Source organism: Phocoena sinus, chromosome 7 (assembly GCF_008692025.1).
Source record: "Phocoena sinus isolate mPhoSin1 chromosome 7, mPhoSin1.pri, whole genome shotgun sequence".
In the NCBI taxonomy this organism is placed as follows: domain Eukaryota; kingdom Metazoa; phylum Chordata; class Mammalia; order Artiodactyla; family Phocoenidae; genus Phocoena; species Phocoena sinus.
Window position 1 is genome coordinate 71151513 of NC_045769.1, and position 21471 is coordinate 71172983.

The 21471-nt window shown below is 35.3% G+C and overlaps 1 protein-coding gene across 14 annotated transcripts in view; it reads right to left on the reverse strand.

Annotated features, from left to right (window-relative positions):
* Positions 1-17304, reverse strand: part of SLC4A10 (solute carrier family 4 member 10) — a 329883-nt gene extending 312579 nt beyond the window's left edge. For 8 of the 14 annotated variants that reach the window (XM_032638002.1, XM_032638000.1, XM_032637998.1 and 5 more), the window contains exon 1: positions 17073-17217. In XM_032638002.1, the coding sequence (XP_032493893.1) occupies positions 17073-17120 (48 nt within the window). In that variant the 5' untranslated portion in view covers positions 17121-17217. Of the gene's footprint in view, positions 1-17072 lie in introns of all 14 variants that reach the window. The other 6 variants (XM_032637996.1, XM_032637992.1, XM_032637989.1 and 3 more) reach the window with 3 other exon arrangements.
* Positions 17305-21471: the final 4167 nt, after the last annotated feature.

A 21471-nucleotide genomic window follows, 5' to 3' on the forward strand; every position in this document is an offset into this window, starting at 1 on the left:
ACCCTGTAAGAATAGTACCTATTTTAGAATTATGAATAAATGAGGAAAAAGTTAGAAATTATGCTGTCATAAAATTCTGCTTACCAAAGATAATGAAAATTCCAGAAATAATACATATAAAAACTAGACAAAAGGAAGGATTTCAACAAATGTGAAATGTTTTTATATCATAGTAGCTAGGCTTTCCATAAGCTTCTGTCAATATATCAAGGATAAAAATATCTGTGGCATAGGTTATGTCCAATTTTGACACAACTAATTTAATTTACAAGGGAGAAATCCTGGTTAAAATTTTAGAGCATTATCAGCAGTGCTGATTACAAAATATATACTTACTTATTTAGACATCTGGAAACACGTCCTCAATCTCTTTTGATTCCCACATAGAAATTCCAAATCAGTTAGTGGTCTGTACAAGAATGAATCTGAGCTCTAATGTGTAGCTATAAAGACTTCCACACTATCTGGAATTACAGTATGAAAATTATTAATTTAGTCTGATGTTTTTTGCTTCACGGCATCAAAATAGTCCCCATATATTTGTGATGCCAAATTTAAGCTGGCAAAAACGAGTTGAAGAGAAATTTTTGCATCCTAAGAGTCAATTTGGTTTAAAGGAATTTTTTAAACAAATTTTAACTGCTCAAATTGAAGAATATCAAAAATAAGTGTAGCTAGTCTTCAATGGGATTAAGCCAAGGGGTCTAAACAGAGAGTCATTTAAATTATGAGCCATAACCATATTTTACTTTTATGCATTGCTACCCTGATTCAGAACCTGTTTCTTATGGAAATTTAATCAATTTATCTGTTTAGCTTCATTACAAATAGATCACAGAATACCACGGACTTTCAAAAAAAAAACCTGTCACTAGCACTAGAAGCTAAAATTGTCAAAGAAAACTTTGGGCAATTACTAAATTCTGTATGTAGTTAGTTAACTATTACATTCAGTGGTAATGTAAGCTTCTGTCAAACTTTTTTAAAAGCTTGATTTAATTCATAGAACAGTCACGTGCAGCAGAGAAGTTGTCTGTAATGACAACTTAGTCTCTTTCCCTCATCCATAGGTAAATGCTTACTAATATTAAATGGATTTTTGTATATAATTCAGGTGAACAAAAATGAACAAGATTCAAAAAGTTTCCAAACACATTCTCAGCATTTGACAAATGTTCATTGATCTTTATTTTAACTGGCCCTCAGACTTACGTAAAATTCCTTTACTTGGTTTTCATTTTGAATGTTCAGCCAACACTAAATTCTTTGGGAGTATTACATTTTTTAAAAAAATCTTAGCTTCTTGAAAATATATCAAAGTCCAAACAATACAATGTGTTTTCTTATGCAGGCTTTATCCAAAATAATCAAAGGTGAACTCCTGTATCTTTACTCACGTAATATAAAACCACTGTAATGGCTTATCAGAAAGGAATATGTAATTAGAAAGTCAGATCAACATTAAATAATCACTAATCCACTTGTGAAAGGGTAGGGAGAAAAATCAGTGTGAGGCTAATGAGAATTATATGTTGTCTTTCCTATATATTTCTCTTTGTTGATGTTATATATACGTATGCATACATACGTATACACACACGTACATTAGCTATGGGCAAATATCACGAGATTATGTAATATAAAAATATATTACTGATATATCTGCAATTTTTACTAAAATTTCCATCAAAGTCCATAGTTTCATTGGAGCATATAAAACCAAGAGAGAAAACTTATTGGGGGAATTCCCAAAATCCTTCCCACAAATGGATGTATCAGTAGATAAAGTGGGTTGGTCACACCTGGCCTGACAGGTACTTTTTCAATTTTATTTTTAAAGAGAATTTATAGATTAATACAGGATATCCATTTGTTCTGTGTTTTCTTAGATTCTGTATTTATCTATTTGACATCCATTCATTACAGAACCAATTATGGTAACTTTAGTTTCTGTATTGTTTGTACCTTACAGACCGAGGGAAAGACTGCTCCTTCCAGGGCTAGCTAAATTCTAAAGAAAATTAAGAACTTAAGAACATATGAAACATGACTTTCATATGCAACCAACCAATCCCAAGTCTATACCCTCAACTTCCTCCTTATCTAACTCACACAGCCAAGCCAATATTTCTCTTGCCCTATATCATCCTAGGGACAGGTAACCAGACAACTAGAGACCACCCCTATAGCCAAAGCCTGCCAGAAGTATTCAAACTGGACAGTTCCCCACTGCTTACCCTGACTTGCCTTTCCTGCAGAAACCCCAATAAAGGCTCTGGCCTCAACTTTTTCCTTGCTCTTGTCTTCTGCCACTTGACTAAAACCTGGTGCTTCCCCTTGACCCTGGATAACATGCAGCAAGTCCCTCTCTACGGCCTGTGAGTATAATATACATGGTTTTCCTAAGCCTCTCCTATATCTCTTCCACAGCTAAGTGACCATAAAACATAGAAGAAAACTCTACTTTTAGAGATAAAGGTCCCTTCCAATTCTCAATTGCTTCAATAGACAGACATGATATAGATATGTATATATCTTCTGTTTCTTTAATGTTTAAACAGCTTGATAGCCCAAAGAGATACACAGATCAACACACCTATTTCTACAATGTTTAATCTGGAGTTTAGTCAGAAGTAAGTAAAAATAAGAATCTGAACTTAATTTCCAAAATAGTGACGTGTCCTAGCATCACTTATTTAATAATCTTTCTTTATCTCATTATTTTGCTGTGTCACTTGCAATCATATTGTTCCAGACACATACATAATTTGGCTTGATATATTTATCAGTACTTGATCAATTGACATATAGTTTCAATCATCATATCTTTTGTTCAATATTGACAAAATTTGTATAGAAGTGCTCCCACCTTATTATTTTTATATATTCTGTTCATTTTTTTTACAGTAGATCTCCAGAAAGCATTTATTCTCTGTAACTGAAATTTTGTACCCTTTGACCAACACCTCCCCATTTCCCTTTCTCCCCAAACCCTGGTGATCACTCTCCTATTCTCTGCTTCTATGTGACTATTTCAGATTCCACATATAAGTGAGATCATGCAGTATTTGTATTTCTGCGTCTGGTTTATTTCACTTAGCATAATGTCCTCCTCGATTGCTTCTGATTATTAAATTATTACCTCTGAAAATCAAATGGTCTCTACTCTCTCATGCCTAATCACTTATTGTGAAGCGTTAGATGGATTAAGATCCATCCATACTTAATCTTAATCTAGCCTTATGGTCATTTCAAATTGTAGTCCAGAAAGTCCTCAAAATGTTTTAACAAATGTTGTTTTTGTTTTTGTTTTTTTCAGTTTGTGTGTTTGTTTTTCTTTGAAGAATACTGGATAAGGATGGAAAATTTTATTTTCCTCAGCCTCTACTCTGTTTCTTCTTGTGGCCGCACTTGACTGACGGTCTCATAAACGAACACAGAACACTGAAACTATTGACTTAAAAAGATCATTTTAATTATCTTTGAGCCTTATTTATTTGTTCTGATCTTATTCTCCCTTTATCATAGATCACATGCACAAAGACATCATGATCAAAGCAGTGCAAAATATTTCTTAAGCCCATGATTGGAACATTTCACAATACCTCCCTGAGGACGTAGAATCCTCGCTTCATTTCTTAAAAGACAGTAAAGCTACTTCTTTACCCCCTCCATTCTTACCCAATATAAGGGCTACTATAAATGTAATTAATGTAAATTAATTAATTGAAATTTCAGATTAAACAATATGAACTATTTATATATTAACGCTTGTATTAAAGTTCAATTGCATTTTGTCAAGTGCTCTTGCTTCTTGCTTTCTATATATGCAGGTACTTTTAAGATAAATATAAACATGCATCTATAAATTATTGAAACATCATCATCAAATTATTATTTTATGGAAGAATCTGAGATTCAATAAGCTTTTTAAGGCTTTCAATTCCCTCTTCAAGATATCTTCTGAACCAAGAAAAACATCAGGAAAGTATATTTTTCCAAGAAAAACTGATTCTAATGTCAAAAGCGTCAATGCAACCATTAAATTAGGTGGTAAAATTCATTCGAAAATATTTGGTCTATTTGAAATCAAGAGAACTATTGAGCTAACTAGATACTTTGAATCAAGATATATCACTATTCTAGGGAATCAGAGGTATAAGCCTATTTTGTCCTATGCCAGACCATGCAACCATCTACAAAAATGGGAGAAATCTGTTTAGATGAGGAAGGCTAGGAGTACTGAATGATATAGCTAAGAGAGATAGTGAAGCTTAGGATGTGAAAGCAAGTGAAATAACATTTTTAAATCATAAAAGAGAACAAGTGAAATTATAAGCTACTAAAATTAAGTTTGTGAAAGGCTGATCTTTTTAAAGCTGGGTTCAAGGCTGACTCAATGTTTTAAGTGAATATACTATGGTTAGAATTCCCTGAATTACGAGAAAGCATCACTGATTTTTGAATGGACAAAGTCAATACTAAGTTCACCATTTCTGCATTTTTGTTCTTATAAAGATTTGGAAAAATATTTTGTTACCTTACATTACAGAAATGGTCTGTACTGGAGATTCCAACTTCTTTTATTAGACTGACACTGGTATCTAAACAGCTTCTAATATCAGGCTAAGAGAACTGATATTCAGGAATTGTTATTATTTAGCTTTTATGATAACCATTTATAATGGAAATTTATGTTAAAGACCTAAACAGAAAGTACTTTCTTACTCACAATGTCAAGACAAATATAAAACAATTACTGTTGTATATCTGTCACTAAATTACTTGATTTTAAATAGATTAATCCTAATCCCAGTTTCTAAAAACTAATTTTTTTTTCAAACCACATAAAGATAAAAAGAATTATTAAATCAGAGAATTATGCACAGGGTCCAAATCATGTTTTATTTAAGTAAAAATATATAGGAAGTTCTAGAAATTTTACTTCTGTCAAGTTTGCCATCTATCAGGATCTTCAAGTACTTCTTCAACACGGTTTTGATGACAAAAATGTTCTAAATGGCTCAAATAAGAATGATAGTCTCATCTTAAGGACTGAAAAAATTGAAAGTACTGTATATAAGAATCATCTTAATACAACTAATAAAATCTGAGTGTGTATATCTAGTCCATCATAGACTAATAGTAAGGCTGAGGAAAAGGATAAGACCCTGTAACACCTTATTAATTGGACTGATCTTTTTTTTTTTTTTAAGTTTTTGGCCGCACCCCATGGCATGTGGGATCTTAGTTCCCCAACCAGGGATTGAACCCACACCTCCTGCATTGGAAGGCAGAGTCTTAACCACTGGACCGCCGGGGAAGTCCCTGGACTGATCTTAACTTCATTCTTTAAAAAAATTTTTTTAAAATAATGTCTGTGGCTTTTGAGGAAATAGAGGAACCATTTCATTCATTCAAAGAAGACTGAAAATTCTCATGGCCAAAATGGTATCTAGTACTGATCTGTAATAACGGGCTTGAGGCTCGTACCTTCCCTGTACAAGGGAGCCATGTATAAAAGAGATGTTAGTAATTGTCTTATGCAGCATTTCAGTAATACCTTAAGCAAGATGAACTAAACTGAGGAATTTTTCAAATAGTTCAATGTTTCTTCTGAACTTTGATTTTTAAAAGAAACCTACCTCACAGAAAAACACTACCTAATGGTAAACAAAGTTAGAAATGGAACACAAAAGAAAGTGTTAGTAAAATGTTTACCAGGCGAATTGTCACCATTTTTAAAACGCTAGTGAAACTTCAAGTGAAAGTGAAAACTGGTTATACAATCTTTTTAGGAAAAGAAGTTAGCAATATTTATAAATAGCCTCAAAACTTAGCCTAGTAGCTCCTTAAAGAAATAGCTGATTCCAGGGCTGAGGCAGGGTAAATACAAGATGACCCTGGAAAATCTTATGGCCCCAGATACTAAGAAAGTGCTCAAAAAAAGAATGGGAACATATTGAAATGATGAGAGCCAGTTGAAAGGAGTTCCTAATGTCCAAAGATGAAACCATTTGAGCAACAAAGTGAATTCTGAGAGTATTGTGTTATGGCCCATAAAATAAAATAAATATCTTCGAGTCCATATGAGATAAGCAACTGAATAAATAAATAAATGGAGGAGGAGTGACAGCTCTTCCCTAGAGGAAAAAATTCTAATTTCTAAATGCAAAAAGAATGAGAGAAATAACAAGTCATTATTAAGCAAATACCACAGTAATAAATAGGTAATAAGCAGGAAATATTCATTGATGAATGCTAAAATTAGTAGGCAAAAGTTTGAAGAGAAACAAGATATTTGCATAGTCTCAAAGTATCTCCCCTAAGATATCATTACGAAGGGAAATGTTTTAACTTTACAGTGGAAAATCCAACTGTAATCAAGGTTAATATCCCTGGAAATAAGATATTATCTATCCCCTGATATGATGCACTGAGAAGGGTTCATTTCATTTTGGTCATATTCTTGACAAAAAAAATGCATAACCTCAATCTAATTAGGAGAACTTCAGACAAGCACAAATTGAGAGATAATCTACAAAAAAACTGACTGTACACCTCAAGAGTGTCAAAGTTATGAAAGATAAGGGAAGACTGAGTAACTCACAAATTGGAGATGATTAAAGAGACATGATATCTGAGCACAAAATGGGATCCTGAAACAGAAAAAGGACATTAGTGGAAAAACCGGTGATACCCTAAAAGATATTTGGTTTAGTTAACAGAATTGTATCAATGTTAATTTCCTGGATTTAATTACTAACTATAGTTATGTAAGATATTAACATGGCAAGGTGGACAAAAGGTATACAGGAACTCTTCGTACTGTTTTTGCAATTATTCTTTAGGTACAAAATTATCTCAAAATAAAGAGCTAAAAAATAGCAAAATGAATGTTTTCTTTTATATTTATTTTTCTATGCTTTCTAAGCTACCTTAAAAAATAAGTATTAATTTTATAATTAGGAAAAATATACTTACCAGATTATATTATTATTCATCTTATTACTGTCAGATGAATAAATAAAGTTATTGAATAAGCATTATTGAGTCAATGATCGAATGAATTATGCATATTAGGTATAAAAATCTTTGATGTAATTATTTTCAATCAAAAGGAAAAATATTAAGCCAATAATAACAATAATTGCTATTATTTTTGTCATTAATCCAAAAAGTATAACATATATATAAATGCATGGGTACATAATTATGTAGGTAATATGTACATAATTCACTGATTCTCACAAACCCATGAGGTAGATGCTATTATTATTATCATCCCTATTTTATAGATAAGAAAAGTGAGGCTTTGAACTGCTAGGCAACTTGCCAAAGTTGGCATACCCACTAATTAGAACAGTTAGAACTGTATGACTTCAGAGTTTCAGTTCTTGACAACTGGTGTCTACTAGTGTTGCTGCCTAATAACCCATGATATGTATAAAAAGGACTTTCCATGCCCTTGACTCTGTGAGAGCAGCACAAAATTGTCTGAAGTAGACTCTACTTTTAAGAATCTAGCACTCTAATTGAGCAAACAAGTTACATATGTGTGTATTTATATATAAGTAAAAATAGTTTTGTATACATATATAAATTGGAAAGTGATATGTAATATGTAATAAATGCTAAATGAGTAAAACAGGCAGTAAGAACTTAATTTTCTAACCCATTATGATTTATTTTAAAAAAGGTCACTTTATTTTATTGCAAAATTTGGTCTCCTAGCATTCCCACAGGTAAAATAATTCAAAGACATAATTTTTATTTTGTTATTTTTTTAAGGTAAAGATTCTCAAACTTTCATGATCATAAGAATCACCTAGGGGCTTCCCTGGTGGTGCAATGGTTGAGAGTCCGCCTGCCGATGCAGGGGACACAGCTTTGTGCCCCGGCCCGGGAAGATCCCACGTGCCGCGGAGCGGCTGGTCCTGTGAGCCATGGCCGCTGAGCCTGCACGTCCGGAGCCTGTGCTCCGCAACGGGAGAGGCCACAACAGTGAGAGGCCCGCATACCGCAAAAAAAAAAAAGAAAAAAAAAGAATCACCTAGAGAGTTCTTTAAATTGCTTGTTTATTGGCACCACCCCTTTGATATTCTAAGCCTATAAGCTTGAGTAAGACCCAGAACTTGGGTTTTTAATGAGTTCTCCTGTTGATTCTGATGCAAGTGGTCTTTGAGTTTAAGGTTTTAAGGTTTGGGGGGGAAAAATACCAATACTTTGTATCTACTAGAGATGCTCTGTAAAATTACATAAAAATCAGATTTTTTTTTACAGGCATTTATACTATGAAGTTACGTGTTAATGAAACATGAAGTGCATAGTATGCACTCAAATCACAAATCATATTATATATTAGGTCTGTGTCTTGCTGTCTGCATTTCTTTTTCATTTTTTAACTATATTCTTGTTCCTGAGAAAATCAAAAAGAGTTTGAAGAGGGTTATTACCAGAGCAGCTTAAATATCAACCACTGTATTTATGAAAGAAGCAGTATGAATCTAATCATAATTAAATGTGCTTCATAAGCAGAGCTGTGTTTTACAGTAGTTGATATATATCTAACTACTTTTTATGGCACTTGCTTTCTGGAATTTGACTAGGTCATCACCTCTGATATCAAACCCTCATTGTCAAAAAGAAAAAAATAGTCATTAGGAAGCAATAGCCTTCTCTGAATAATTTTGGTTTTGCAGGATAAGCAAGAAGAAGCAGAGGTACAAATAAATGTTGGAGGAACCCCAGCAACCTAACACATTCAATATGGAATGGGAAAATTCTTTAAAAACTTGCTTATTAGATCCTTAGAGCATAATTTTCAAGATGAATGAGCAATTCTTGATGATACTGATAATATAAGAACTTTATCACTAAATCAAAACTATACAGAGTCCTTGGCTATTATACATTCTCACTCTATCCCACCGAGTCTGTAGATTAAACTCCATTTTTGCCATCTGAGAAAACCTCTGGAGTTCTGAACGATTTGGAATTGGGCCTAAGCTTAATAGAGAAACTTCTATACAAATGGCACCTCAGGAATTTTTGTGTCATCCTTGATACAGTACATAGAAGTCCTAACTAAAACAAATAAAACTAGAAAACACTACTACAAGAAATTAAAGATCTAAATATATGGAGAGACAGTTCACATATACGTTTGGAAGACCCAATATTGTCAAGAAGGTAATTCTCCCCAAATTGATCTATAAATTCAAAGCAATCAGTTGCTATTAAGACCCTTGTAGGCTTTTCATAGCAATCAACAAGTGGGCCCTAAAATTTATATGGAAATGTAGGACCTAGAATAGCCAAAACAACTTTGAAAAAGAAGAACAAAGTTGAAGGATTTATACTACCTGATTTTAAATTTTACTATAAAGCTTCAATAATCAGACAGTGTGGTATTAGGGTAAGGATATTGACATAGATGAACAGACAGAATTCAGCATCCAAAAAAATAACCTTATATTTATAGTCGATTTAATTTCAACAAAGCTGCCAAGAAAATTCAATAGAGAAAGGTGGTCTTTTCAACAAATGGTGCTAGGACAATTGGATATCTATATATATTTTTAAAAAAGCAAAAACAATAAAGAGGACTTAACTCTTATCTCACACCATACACAAAAATTAACTCAGAATGGATCATTCATCTACATGTAGGAGCTGAAACTATAAAACTTCTAGAAAAAAACATACAAAAAAATGTTGTGACCTTGGTCTAGGCAAAGTTCTTAAATTCAACACCAAAAGCACAATCAGTAAAAGAAAAAATTAATACATTGCACATCATCAAAATTAATAAAACTTTTGTGTTTCAAAGGTCACCATTAAGAAAGTTAAAAGACAAGGCCAGACAGTGAGAAAACATTTGCAAATCATATTTCTAACAAGAATCCTTTATCCAAAATATATTTTTCAAAAAAACTCTTACAAGTCAAGAAGATGATAACCAATTTTTTAAATGGGCAAAAGATTTAATAGACATTTCATCAAAGAAGAGATACAAATGGCTAATAAGCACATAAAAAGTTAGTGCTATAGACTATTTGTGTTCCCAAAAAATTCAGATGTTGAAACCTAATCTCCAATGTGATGGTGTTAGAAGATAAGGCCTTTGGGATTAGTACCCTTATGAAAGAGGCCCAGACAGCTCTCTTCCCACCTCCACAGTGAGAACATGCTAAAAGATGGCTATCTATGAACCAGGAAAGGGCTCTCACCAGGTATCAAATCTGCCAATTCTTGGTCTTGGACTTCCCAGTCTCCAGAATTGTGCCAAATAAATTTCTGTTGTTAGTAAACCACCCAGTTTATGGTGTTTTGTTACAGTAACCCCAATGGTCTAAGACAATTAGTCACTATGAAAATGCAAATCGAAATCACAGCAGCATACTTCACACTCAGAACGGATTTACTAAAAACAAAACAAAACAAAACAAAACCAGAAAATACCAAGTGTTGGCAAAAATGTGCAAAACCAAAACCCTTATACAACTAATTGTAAAATGGCACAATTTTGGGACTTCCCTGGTGGTGTAGTGGTTAAGAATCTGCCTGCCAATGCAGGGGACACTGGTTCGCTCCCTGGTCTGGGAAGATCGCATATGCCTGGAGCAACTAAGCCCGTGAGCCACAACTACTGAGCCCGTGTGCTGCAATTATTAAAGCCTGCGTGCCTAGAGCCTGTGCTCCACAACAAGAGAAGCCACCACAATGAGAAGCCCATGCACCACAAAGAAGAGTCACCTCCGCTCGCCGCAACTAGAGAAAGCTGCCGTGCAGCAAGGAAGACCCAATACAGCCAAAAAATAAAAAACAAATAAATTTTTTTTAAAAAGGTTTAAAAAAATGTTAATAATTGATGTTTTCTTTGTAGTTAGACTTACTATACCATACAGTAACATAATATTTTATGAAGCTAGGCCAACAATGACTTTAAAAAATGTTAGTAACACAAAATAAGCTTTAACGCTTCTTAGAAACTTAGTTGCTTTGATTTTCCTTATGTTAAAGTTTAAAGAGTATCAAGAGAAATTTATAAAGGTGATTCAGAGAAGAAATAACAACTTGACCCAAGTTAAATAGTTCTCTTCCTCTCTTACACATAACATGTGCCATACACTCTATTAACTCAGATTTGAAGATATATTTTCAAAAGACCTCTGGGTCTACAGATAGTTTGCTGAAACCCTGGCCAACCTCAGCATTATTATCGCAAAGAGAATAAATTCTGTGGAAGAGACTATCTCGGCGTGTGTTTGTGTGTGTGTGTGAAGTTATTTTTAACTTTTATGAGTATTTTTTTTGCCCTTTCCTTGATTTATATAAATATGAATGATACAAGCATTGTTTAGATCCTCAACTTTCTCCCTGTTAGTGCTAATGGCTAAATAATAACTTACTTTTTCTTACATAAAGTTGATCATTTTGCAGTGCACAATTCAGTGGTGTTTAGTACTTTCACAATGTTGTGCGACCATCACCACTATCTACTTCCAGAGCATTTCCATCACTCCAAAAAGAAACCCCATAGCTGTTAGCAGTCATTCTCAATTCTCCACTACACCCCAAGCCCCGGCAACCATTAATCTACTTTAGTCTCCAAGAATTTGCCTATTATGGACATTTCAATAAATGGAATCATGCAATATGTGGCCTACAGTGCCTTACATTTTATAGCACCTTGTTTCACAGTACTTTCATTTTTGAAGAGGTAGATATGAAAGCCCACTTTATAATGTGATTCCTATTTATTTTCTAATTGGCTTTAATTTAAAAGAATCAAGCCACTTTTTAGTTAGATGCAATATTTTTAAATCCTAGCTCAGTATTTATTAGCTGTGTGAACCTGGGTAACTTATCCAGTCCTCTGAGCATCAGTTTCTCATCTGTCAAGGCTAGATAATATTAGCAACCTTTCAGGATTATCATAAAGACTAGAGATATTTGTGCTTAGCACAAGTCTGAGGCAATACCTATTACTACTTCACAAAGACTGTCTAATTACCATCATTATTTTAATTCAGTACTCATCTGTTTACTCTATGCTAGAATAGGACAGTGGAAAGAATGATGAACTGGGAATCAAGATGGGGACTCTAGACCAAGCTCTTCCATTAACTAGTATAAGTGCCTGCCGTTAAATACATGTCCTTATCTCTTTGATGTTCAGTTTCATCATCTGTAAATTAAGAAGTCAGTCTAAAATCTAGTCTCCAATTGATTGCTACAGTCCTTCTCTGACCAAAACATATATGATTGTACAAAATAGATGCATTATATACTAGTTATTCCCTTTTCCTTAATAAGAGCAACACACCCCCAAGGAGTATCTGAGACAACTGTTTCAAGTGGAAGAATATATTAGAACTTTAATTTACATTTATCTAACAATAAATAAAACTTAACTACTATTTACTATACAGATTGAAAGTAGTATCTTCACAGAAAGCCAAATGATCAAGTGTCATGTATCCTATGAGATATGAGAAGGGAAGAGTGGCAGCTTCTCTACATAGAGAAATGGGTTGAGAGTGGCACCCACATGTCTCCATTCACTTGAAGCATCTTGCAATGCACTGTAGTCTATCTATACCCAGTTTAGACTTCCGAAACAACTCATTCCAAGGTTAGAAAGAAATGACACATTGGAAGTGTGATTATTTTTCTGACCATGCTCTCTGACTATTTGAGTTCTTTTTTTTTTTTTTGCCAAAAAATTTTTAAAATTAAATATATTTGAGTTCTTGACCTTAGTTCAGACATTTTGTAACCCTCCATCATAAACTATCCCACTTCCTTATCTGACCCCAATATTTTCAGCATAAAATTAACACTTTAGGCTTCTAGATTCTACCACTCATTACCAACCTTACATCCTATGCATGTAATTTATTTCTATATTCACTCACCGTTGTGGAATAACAATTCAAGTCATGAAAGTGGAAATGAGAACTGATTTCTTATACTGAATTTTGCTTCCTATGTATTACCATGTGTCATGAGTATGAGTTTAAATTCATTTTATAATCTAAATTATAATAAAATAGAAATACCAATATGACTTAATTAGCCTGTGTGCTCTTTTTGTTACTTTGACATTTTAGTCTCATTTTTTTCTTTTCCTTAATACAATACTATAAAAAATTTCATGACTTTTTTTCACAAATAAAACAATTCAATAACCTGGGCCATTTGGAAATCTGGAATTAGCATTCTAAACAGTACTAAATTCTACCATCTATGCTATACTACATTTTTAACCTACTTTTTAACCTTTAAAAAGCGATCTTTACTCTTGTTCCATACCTCAGGGCAGTTTTATAAGTAAGTTCGACTTAACATAAGTTCCTTTTGGGACATCTGGATTTTAGAAGGGATCCAACATGGACCACTGCATATCACCCAAGATTAAAGGTATAAAATAGAAATATTTGTTTTAAAAATATTCTCCTAGAAGCCTCTTCCATGGCCTAGTAATTTAAAGATTGACCGATTATTTACTCATAGAAGCAAATTCAACACTGACCGTCAACAGAAAATTTGAAGTCATATGCAATATCCTAAATTCCTGGCTCACACTTTTAAAAGATTAATTCCATCCTTACTAAAGGTTGTAAGGATGTCACCATCATTACTATTACATATAGTCTCCATATATACCCATCTCAAAGAGCTTATAACAATGATTAAATATTTGAAGAGAAAATAGCAGTCTCTCAAAGAGTTAAATGGACCCCTATCTCTAGATTAGCTAGATTGTGAGGTCCATGTGGACAGGGCTTTTCTCTGTCTTATTCATTGCTGTAACCCCATCACCAAGAACATGTTTGGCCAACAGCAGGCATTTAATAAGTGAATGAATCTTCTGAACCTTGCTTGTTCCATTGCTTCAGACATAACAGTTAGGTGCTACCAGGCTGTACTCTGAGACTAGAAGAATTGAATGTCCTAACCCTTAGAGTGACTAGGGCCTACAAATGCAATGAGGCCTTGTCCAGCAAAAGAAAATAACCTCCGAAGCTCCCTAAAAAGGACTGAGAGAAAAAGGAACATGTCAGGGCCTCCTTCACACAAACTCTTAAGATGTACTTTAGGTATATTAAATTAAGGTAAACATTGGAGGCTTAAAAAGAATCTATTCCACCCTACCACTTAGGTCAGGATTAATACATTCACTCATTTGGCATACTTATCCATTCTTATAATTTTTATTTCTCTCTTACTCCTCTCTTTACCTACCTCTGACTGCTTCTGTCCCATATCTAATCTTGGTTTTTAATGCCTTTCTAAATGGCTTTCCAACCATACCACAAAGTTTCCACAGCTATAATTAATCCCACCTTCCACCTCCACTGTACAGTGTTTTCCAGTGTTCCATTTACCCACTTTTCCTTCTTAGCAAATAGTACTGATAAGCCATCTTTCATAAAAGCCTGAAACTTAGAATTTATCTCAATGCCTGTATTTCCATCAACAATTATAATAGCAGCTAACTTTATTGAGAACTTACTAAATACCAGCTACTTCCCATAGATTATTTTATTTACTCATCACAAAACACAAGAGATAAGTACCATCTCCTTCCCATTTTTCAGTTGAAGAAACTAAGGCTTAATCACCCACCCAAGACTATACAGCATGTAAATAGCAGTGCTGGAACCTACAAGACTTTGTCTTAAAATGTTATGCCATAGCGCCTTTCACATTATTACTTGCAAAGTCATCTGATTAATTTTCTAAGAAAGACCCCTAAACTATTTCTTCCTTTCTCTTCCAAGCATAGAAACTCCAGCCGAGGAGCTGATTATGATAGGCCTGGTTAATAACGCAATGTTAAAAAAATACTGCTTTTTTTTCTGAACTAGTTTTAGAAGACCTATATTGTAGTTCTGGCTTCATCACTTAGACATGTTATTCAAACTCCCTGTGCCTCCATTCCTTATACTTAAAATTAAGACAATAAAATCTGCTTCACTCAACATGATTTTTTTGAGGGGGAAAAAAAAAGGCCATAAAAGCAATTGGGGGAGTTGAAAATACTATACACGTATAAAAATAGGCCAGTAATTCAACAACCTTTCTAGCCTCTCAGGTTTATTTTCCTTATAATGAACTGCTAACATGATTCTCTCTTGCCATTAAACTATGTAATTATTTTGTGCTGGCCATTGTCCACATGAATTGCACAGTTTTGACTCTCCAAAAATGTCCATCCAACTTACTGCAGACCTTTTCCAGCCAAACTTGTATTTTCTCTACTCTTTTAAGCCACAAACTGATTGCCCATCTAGCCCAATAATGTCATCATCTTCTAAATCTTTCCAGTTAATCCTCATTTGGTCCTAAACCCTTTAAATATTCCCCACAAGGGGCAATTCATATGCCACATCAAACTGACTTCAGCCTGCTTTTCTAGGACAACTTCCAAACCCCTTCCCCATAAAAATGAGTTTTTTCTTATATCTTAATCTTCCTTCAGTCTCCATTCCCCAATTCCTGTGTATGTAGTTCCTCTCTCTCATCTAGGGTACAATAATACTCTGACGTTCTTGACACTCTTTATTCTGAGTACCCACAGAATCCTAATCTATGTTTCTATCCAAGTTTGGGAATACAGACAAATCTTTTAGTCTCATTTTTGTAAAATAACTCCACTTTGATCTGTAAAGAAATGTCTCTACTTTTAAGCAGGCAAGCTAAGTGGCATGCTTTCCTTTTTTCCCCCTCTCTGACACTGCCCCTGCCTTTTATTTAGGCTCCATTCTTGGTGGTGACTCCTGCATTATTCTCATCTCCCTGCTTCCCTCCCTGCCCAAGACTGGCGTCCTGAGGAGAACTGGGCATGCTCAGTAGCCACAGCCAATTCCGGGATGCAAACTGGAATCTTTTACAGATTTTGAGCCCAGCAGGAGAGGTAAGGCCCTAAAAATACAGTGGCCCAGAATTTGCTCACACCCCCTGGGGAATGATTTGATTGAAAGATGTGTTCAAAGCCTAGGAGTGGACTCAGAAACGGACAGCTTGCCGCCAGTCTCTAGTCTGCAAGGTGGGTCACCAACCTGAGTAACAGAGAGCTGAGAACAGCCCCTTGGCCTGGTTTGGTGCAGGGAGGAGATTTCTGCTGTCCTGAGCTGTGACAGCGCTGATAGATGGCTGGAAGCTAGCGTGTGGCATCTCTTTTGCATCAAGAAAATGTTGTTGTTGTTGTTTTCTTTTTTTCCATGAATACAGCAACATCAGCTGCTCTAGGCTGAGAAAGGATGTGTCTGAAGAACTACAAAGTCTGTGAGCCAGTCGGAGATTGTGGAGAGGAGAGGCAAATCAACTACTCGCCCAAGAACTCACCCTAGATCTAGGGAGGCAGCTTATGACCCAGAGATAAACAGGCTATTTCTAAATGACAGTTCAGGAACATTTCAGATATTCAAAACTGAATTGTGTGCCTGCCCCCCAAAATACATACCTTCTTTGTATGTGAGCCATGACAACATTTCTCTTTGAGAGAAACTGACAGCACACACACACACACACACACACACACACACACACACACACACACACAAATGGTCCTTCAGTTCTCCTTTCCCCTGGTTTCTGCAGAGACTAAATCTCTAGAGCTGCAACAGCAGCAGATTCCCTTACCTCACTGTCAGGGGGATGAGGCACGGGGAGGAAATTTACGACAGAAGAAACATGATAAAAAGGGGGCTTCTTTGCAGGGGCTTGACTGCATAGCCCAACAGAGAGACAGGCAGTAACAGACAGGGAAAGAGACACACAGCTGTCCCTGCTGCTAAACCTAGCCCTCTCTTCAAACAGCAGCAAACATGAGACATTTCATCATGGTAGTGCATCCATATTGAGAAGGGGGAAAAAAAATCATGTGCTTTGCGTTATGCATTTCAGTCACCCGAGATGGGAGGAGACCCCTGTCCGTATGTCGTGGGAGCTATCCACCACCCCAAAAGTACACTCGCTGAACCTGGCTAGCAGACCACTTGCCTGACAGGCTTTGCTGCAAACGCTGTTAATCTACGTGACAGCAGGTTGTCTCTTACCGTAGGCAGCAGCGGCTCCATTTGGGCTCCCTGGTCTTTAATCTCCATGCTTTGTAATGCCTCTGGAATAAGCACCTTTCTCTGCAGTGTCTTCAGTACCTTACACTCAGCCCGGCACTCGCTCTGCTTAGTATTCGGATCAGGTAGCTCTGAAGCAGGAGGCAATTGCACACTCCAGCTCACCAGAGTCACATGGCTCCTACTCACTCGGGCGGCTGGCCAGGTTTTGCACTGAACGCTTTGGATCCCTGGGCCGGTAAGAGAGATTTCCCAAGCCCGGTATCACTGCCCACACCTGGCTACTTGTGTAAAGTACAGTCTGCAATGCTGCAAGTCTGATGGACACTAAGAATCTCTCATAAGATGCTAACCTCTTATATAGACTAGTCCAACGTGGACTCCAACCAGATCAGCCAGATTTTGACACTTTGAGACAATTCACTTTATTCCCAGAAACCCATAGGAGACAAAATTCAAACAAGATGACGTCAGTAGGCTTACTAGGTATACTGCTCTGAGTACCTGGGGTGTTTAAAGACACATGAGATGACATCAAAATTGATATGTCTTAGTGAGACTGAACTATGCACTAACAAAAAAAAAATCAGCATTTAAGTCATTGTTGACAATAAGAATTTGGCACACAGATACTTTCAATATTTTAATTGTGAGAAACTTAGATAAGTCACACACTATTACAAATAAAATATATTTTTCTACGATTTCCCAACAAAAATAACAGGGAAAGAAAAGTATTTTGAGAGTAGCAATGAATTTTTTTAACTTCTTTATTGGAGTATAATTGCTTTACAATGGTGTGTTAGTTTATAACAAAGTGAATCAGTTATATGTATACATATATGGTCATATCTCCTCCCTCTTGCGTCTTCCTCCCACCCTCCCTATCCCACCCCTCTAGGCGGTCACAAAGCACCGAGCTGATCTCCCTGTGCTATGCGGCTGCTTCCCACTAGCTATCTGTTTTACATTTGGTAGTGTGTATATGTCCATGCCACTCTCTCACTTCGTCCCAGCTTACCCTTCCCCCTCCCCATGTCCTCAAGTCCATTCTCTACATCTGCGTTTTTATTCCTGTCCTGCCACCAGGTTCATCAGAACCTTTTTTTTTAGATTCCATATGTATGCGTTAGCATACAATATTAGTTTTTCTCTTTCTGACTTACTTCACTCTGTATGACAGACTCTACATCCATCCACCTCACTACAAATAACTCAATTTCGTTTCTTTTAATGGCTGAGTAATATTTCATTGTATATATATGCCACATGTTCTTTACCCATTCATCTGTCGATGGACACTTAGGTTGCATCCATGTCCTGGCTATTGTAAATAAAGCTGCAATGAACATTGTGGTACATGACTCTTTTTGAATTATGGTTTTCTCAGGGTATGTGCCCAGTAGTGGGATTGCTGGGTCATATAGTAGTTCTATTTGTAGTTTTTTAAGGACCCTCCATATTGTTCTCCATAGTGGCTGTATCAATTTACATTCCCACCAACAGTGACAGAGGGTTCCCTTTTCTCCACACCCTCTCCAGCATTTATTGTTTGTAGAGTTTTTGACGATGGCCATTCTGACTGGTGTGAGGTAATACCTCATTGTAGTTTTGACTTGCATTTCTCTAATGATTAGTGATGTTGAGCATCCTTTCATGTGTTTGTTGGCAATCTGTATATCTCCTTTGGAGAAATGTCTATTTAGGTCTTCTGCCCATTTTTGGTTTGGGTTGTTTGTTTTTCTGACATTGAGCTTCATGAGCTGCTTGTGTATTTTGGAGATTAATCCTTTGTCAGTTGCTTCATTTGCAAATATTTTCTCCCATTCTGAGGGTTGTCTTTTTGTCTTGTTTGTGGTTTCCTTTGCTGTGCAAAAGCTTTTAAGTTTCTTTACATCTCATTTGTTTATTTTTGTTTTTATTTCCATTTCCCTAGGAGGTGGGGCAAAAAGGATCTTGCTGTGATTTATGTCAGAGAGTGTTCTGCCTATGTTTTCCTCTAAGAGTTTTATAGTGTCTAGCTTTACATTTAGGTCTTTAATCCATTTTGAGTTTATTTTTGTGTACGGTGTTAGGAAGTGTGCTAATTTCATTCTTTTACATGTAGCTGTCCAGTTTTCCCAGTACCACTTAGTGAAGAGGCTGTCTTTTCTCCATTGTATATTCTTGCCTCCTTTTATCAAGATAAGGTGACCATAGGTGTGTGGGTTTATCTCTGGGCTTTCTATCCTGTTCCATTGATCTATATTTCTGCTTTTGTGCCAGTACCATACTGTCTTGATTACTGTAACTTTGTAGTATAGTCTGAAGTCAGGGAGCCTGATTCCTCCAGCTCTGTTTTTCATTCTCAAGATTGCTTTGGCTATTCGGGGTCTTTTGTGTTTCCATATAAATTGTGAAAATTTTTGTTCTAGTTCTGTGAAAAATGCCATTGGTAGTTTAATAGGGATTGCATTGAATCTGTAGATTGCTTTGAGTAGTAGAGTCATTTTCACAATATTGATTCTTCCAATCCAGGAACATGGTATATCTCTCCATCTGTTTGTATCATCTTTAATTTGTTTCATCAGTGTCTTATAGTTTTCTGCATAGAGGTCTTTTGTCTGTGTAGGTAGGTTTCTTCCTAGGTATTTTATTCTTTTTGTTGCAGTGGTAAATGGGAGTGTTTCCTTAATTTCTCTTTCATATTTTTCATCATTAGTGTATAGGAATGCAAAGATACTAAAGAACTTTGAAAAGAATGAATCTGAACAAAAGTGTCCCAAGGACATACCCTTTTGCTTTACAAATCTCAGCAAAAGAGAGGTGGGGGACTCTCTAAGAGAAAAAGTCAGGTCAAGAAGCTCTTTTGTAGGAAAAGTAGTTGATAATGATTTTTGAGTGACTTATACATAATTTGCTAAGGTAATGAAGCCATATATCACTGGACCCCAGACCAAGAGTATGGAGGTTACAAATGGATAGGGGTTAGAAGATGATGACAAAATTATTAAGATAGCTTATTTTAAATAAGAAAAATTTCACCAGATTTTAAAACCCTTCATCAACAGGAGTGAATATTAAATTATCTTCAGCAACACACAAAAATTTTCCATAATGCTCGTCACAGGTGGAATTATAGACAACTTATACCTGTTTTCCTTCTCAATACAATTCCTTATAATATAAACTGCTATTATTTTATAATAAGAAAATATTTTATTCTTGAAGCCTAATGATTAATATATTTGAGTTACAACTTTGTGCAGAGCACATTGAGATGATACCAAGGACTTAAATAACAAGATGTCTGATTAGGAATTTACTAATTTGGGGCTGAACTTGACTTTCTACCATGAACGGATGAATAAAAGCTCCCTTCTCACTCAAATGACCATAATAGATAATCACATACAACTGATTAGAATAAAAATAACTTCTATCTAGAAAGATTATTTCTATCTCATTAGGAAATCCTAAGTCACCCAGTTTATATTTGTTCTAAAAGAATTTAACTATAACTAGAAAAAAGTCTGATTCTTTCTTCCAAAAGTCAAAATAAAAAATAAGATAGTATTTTAAGTTACTTTTAATCAGTATTTTCCTATAATGTATATTATTAAACCATACAGGCACTTTGTTGAAACAACCATTTCTTGAGTGCTTAATATAAGCTAGAGCTACTATTTCTACCAGTATAATAAGACTTACCCAGAGTTTCAATAGCAGATGTTCTACTTCTAAAGATCAAGAAAGCCTGTATCTCTAAAGGTCTCTGATCCAAGATGTTGAATGCTAACCTAGCAAAAATAGAGAAAGAGAAACTGATCCTCATTTAATCCACTACCTCTATCTTACAACTCCAGGCATTAAAATTAAGGTCCATAACCTGAGAGAATACATCCAACAAGTTCCAGGAAAGGAGTATTGATAACTTTGAGGACTAAAATCATCACTAGGTAGTAGAATTTTTACTAGCAAAACCATAGAATTTAACAGATAGGCTTTTGTGCATCAACTCCATTGATTTTCAAACTCAAGAGGTAAAGGGAACAGAAGGCAGGGAAGAGGAAATCCAAATTGCATGATCAGCTTTTTTTTCAACTACATAAATTCTGCCTTGGAGATGCTGATATGTCCTTAGTGGAAGCTAGAAGAAGAAGTAGCTGGGAATATACTTTTTGAAAAATACTCCCATGTAGCTCATATTTCTCCAAGTCCAGAGCTCTATCCACTATAGTCAAGTTTCCTTGGATCCTAGGTGATTAAAAATGCATTCCTATTTAGGCTGTTCTTATTTAGAATTCCAATGAGATTTTATTAGAAGAATTTGACAGCCACAACTTCAAACACCAAATTAAATATTGCAAGGCTGAATTTGTCCAAGGAACTGAATGTTCCA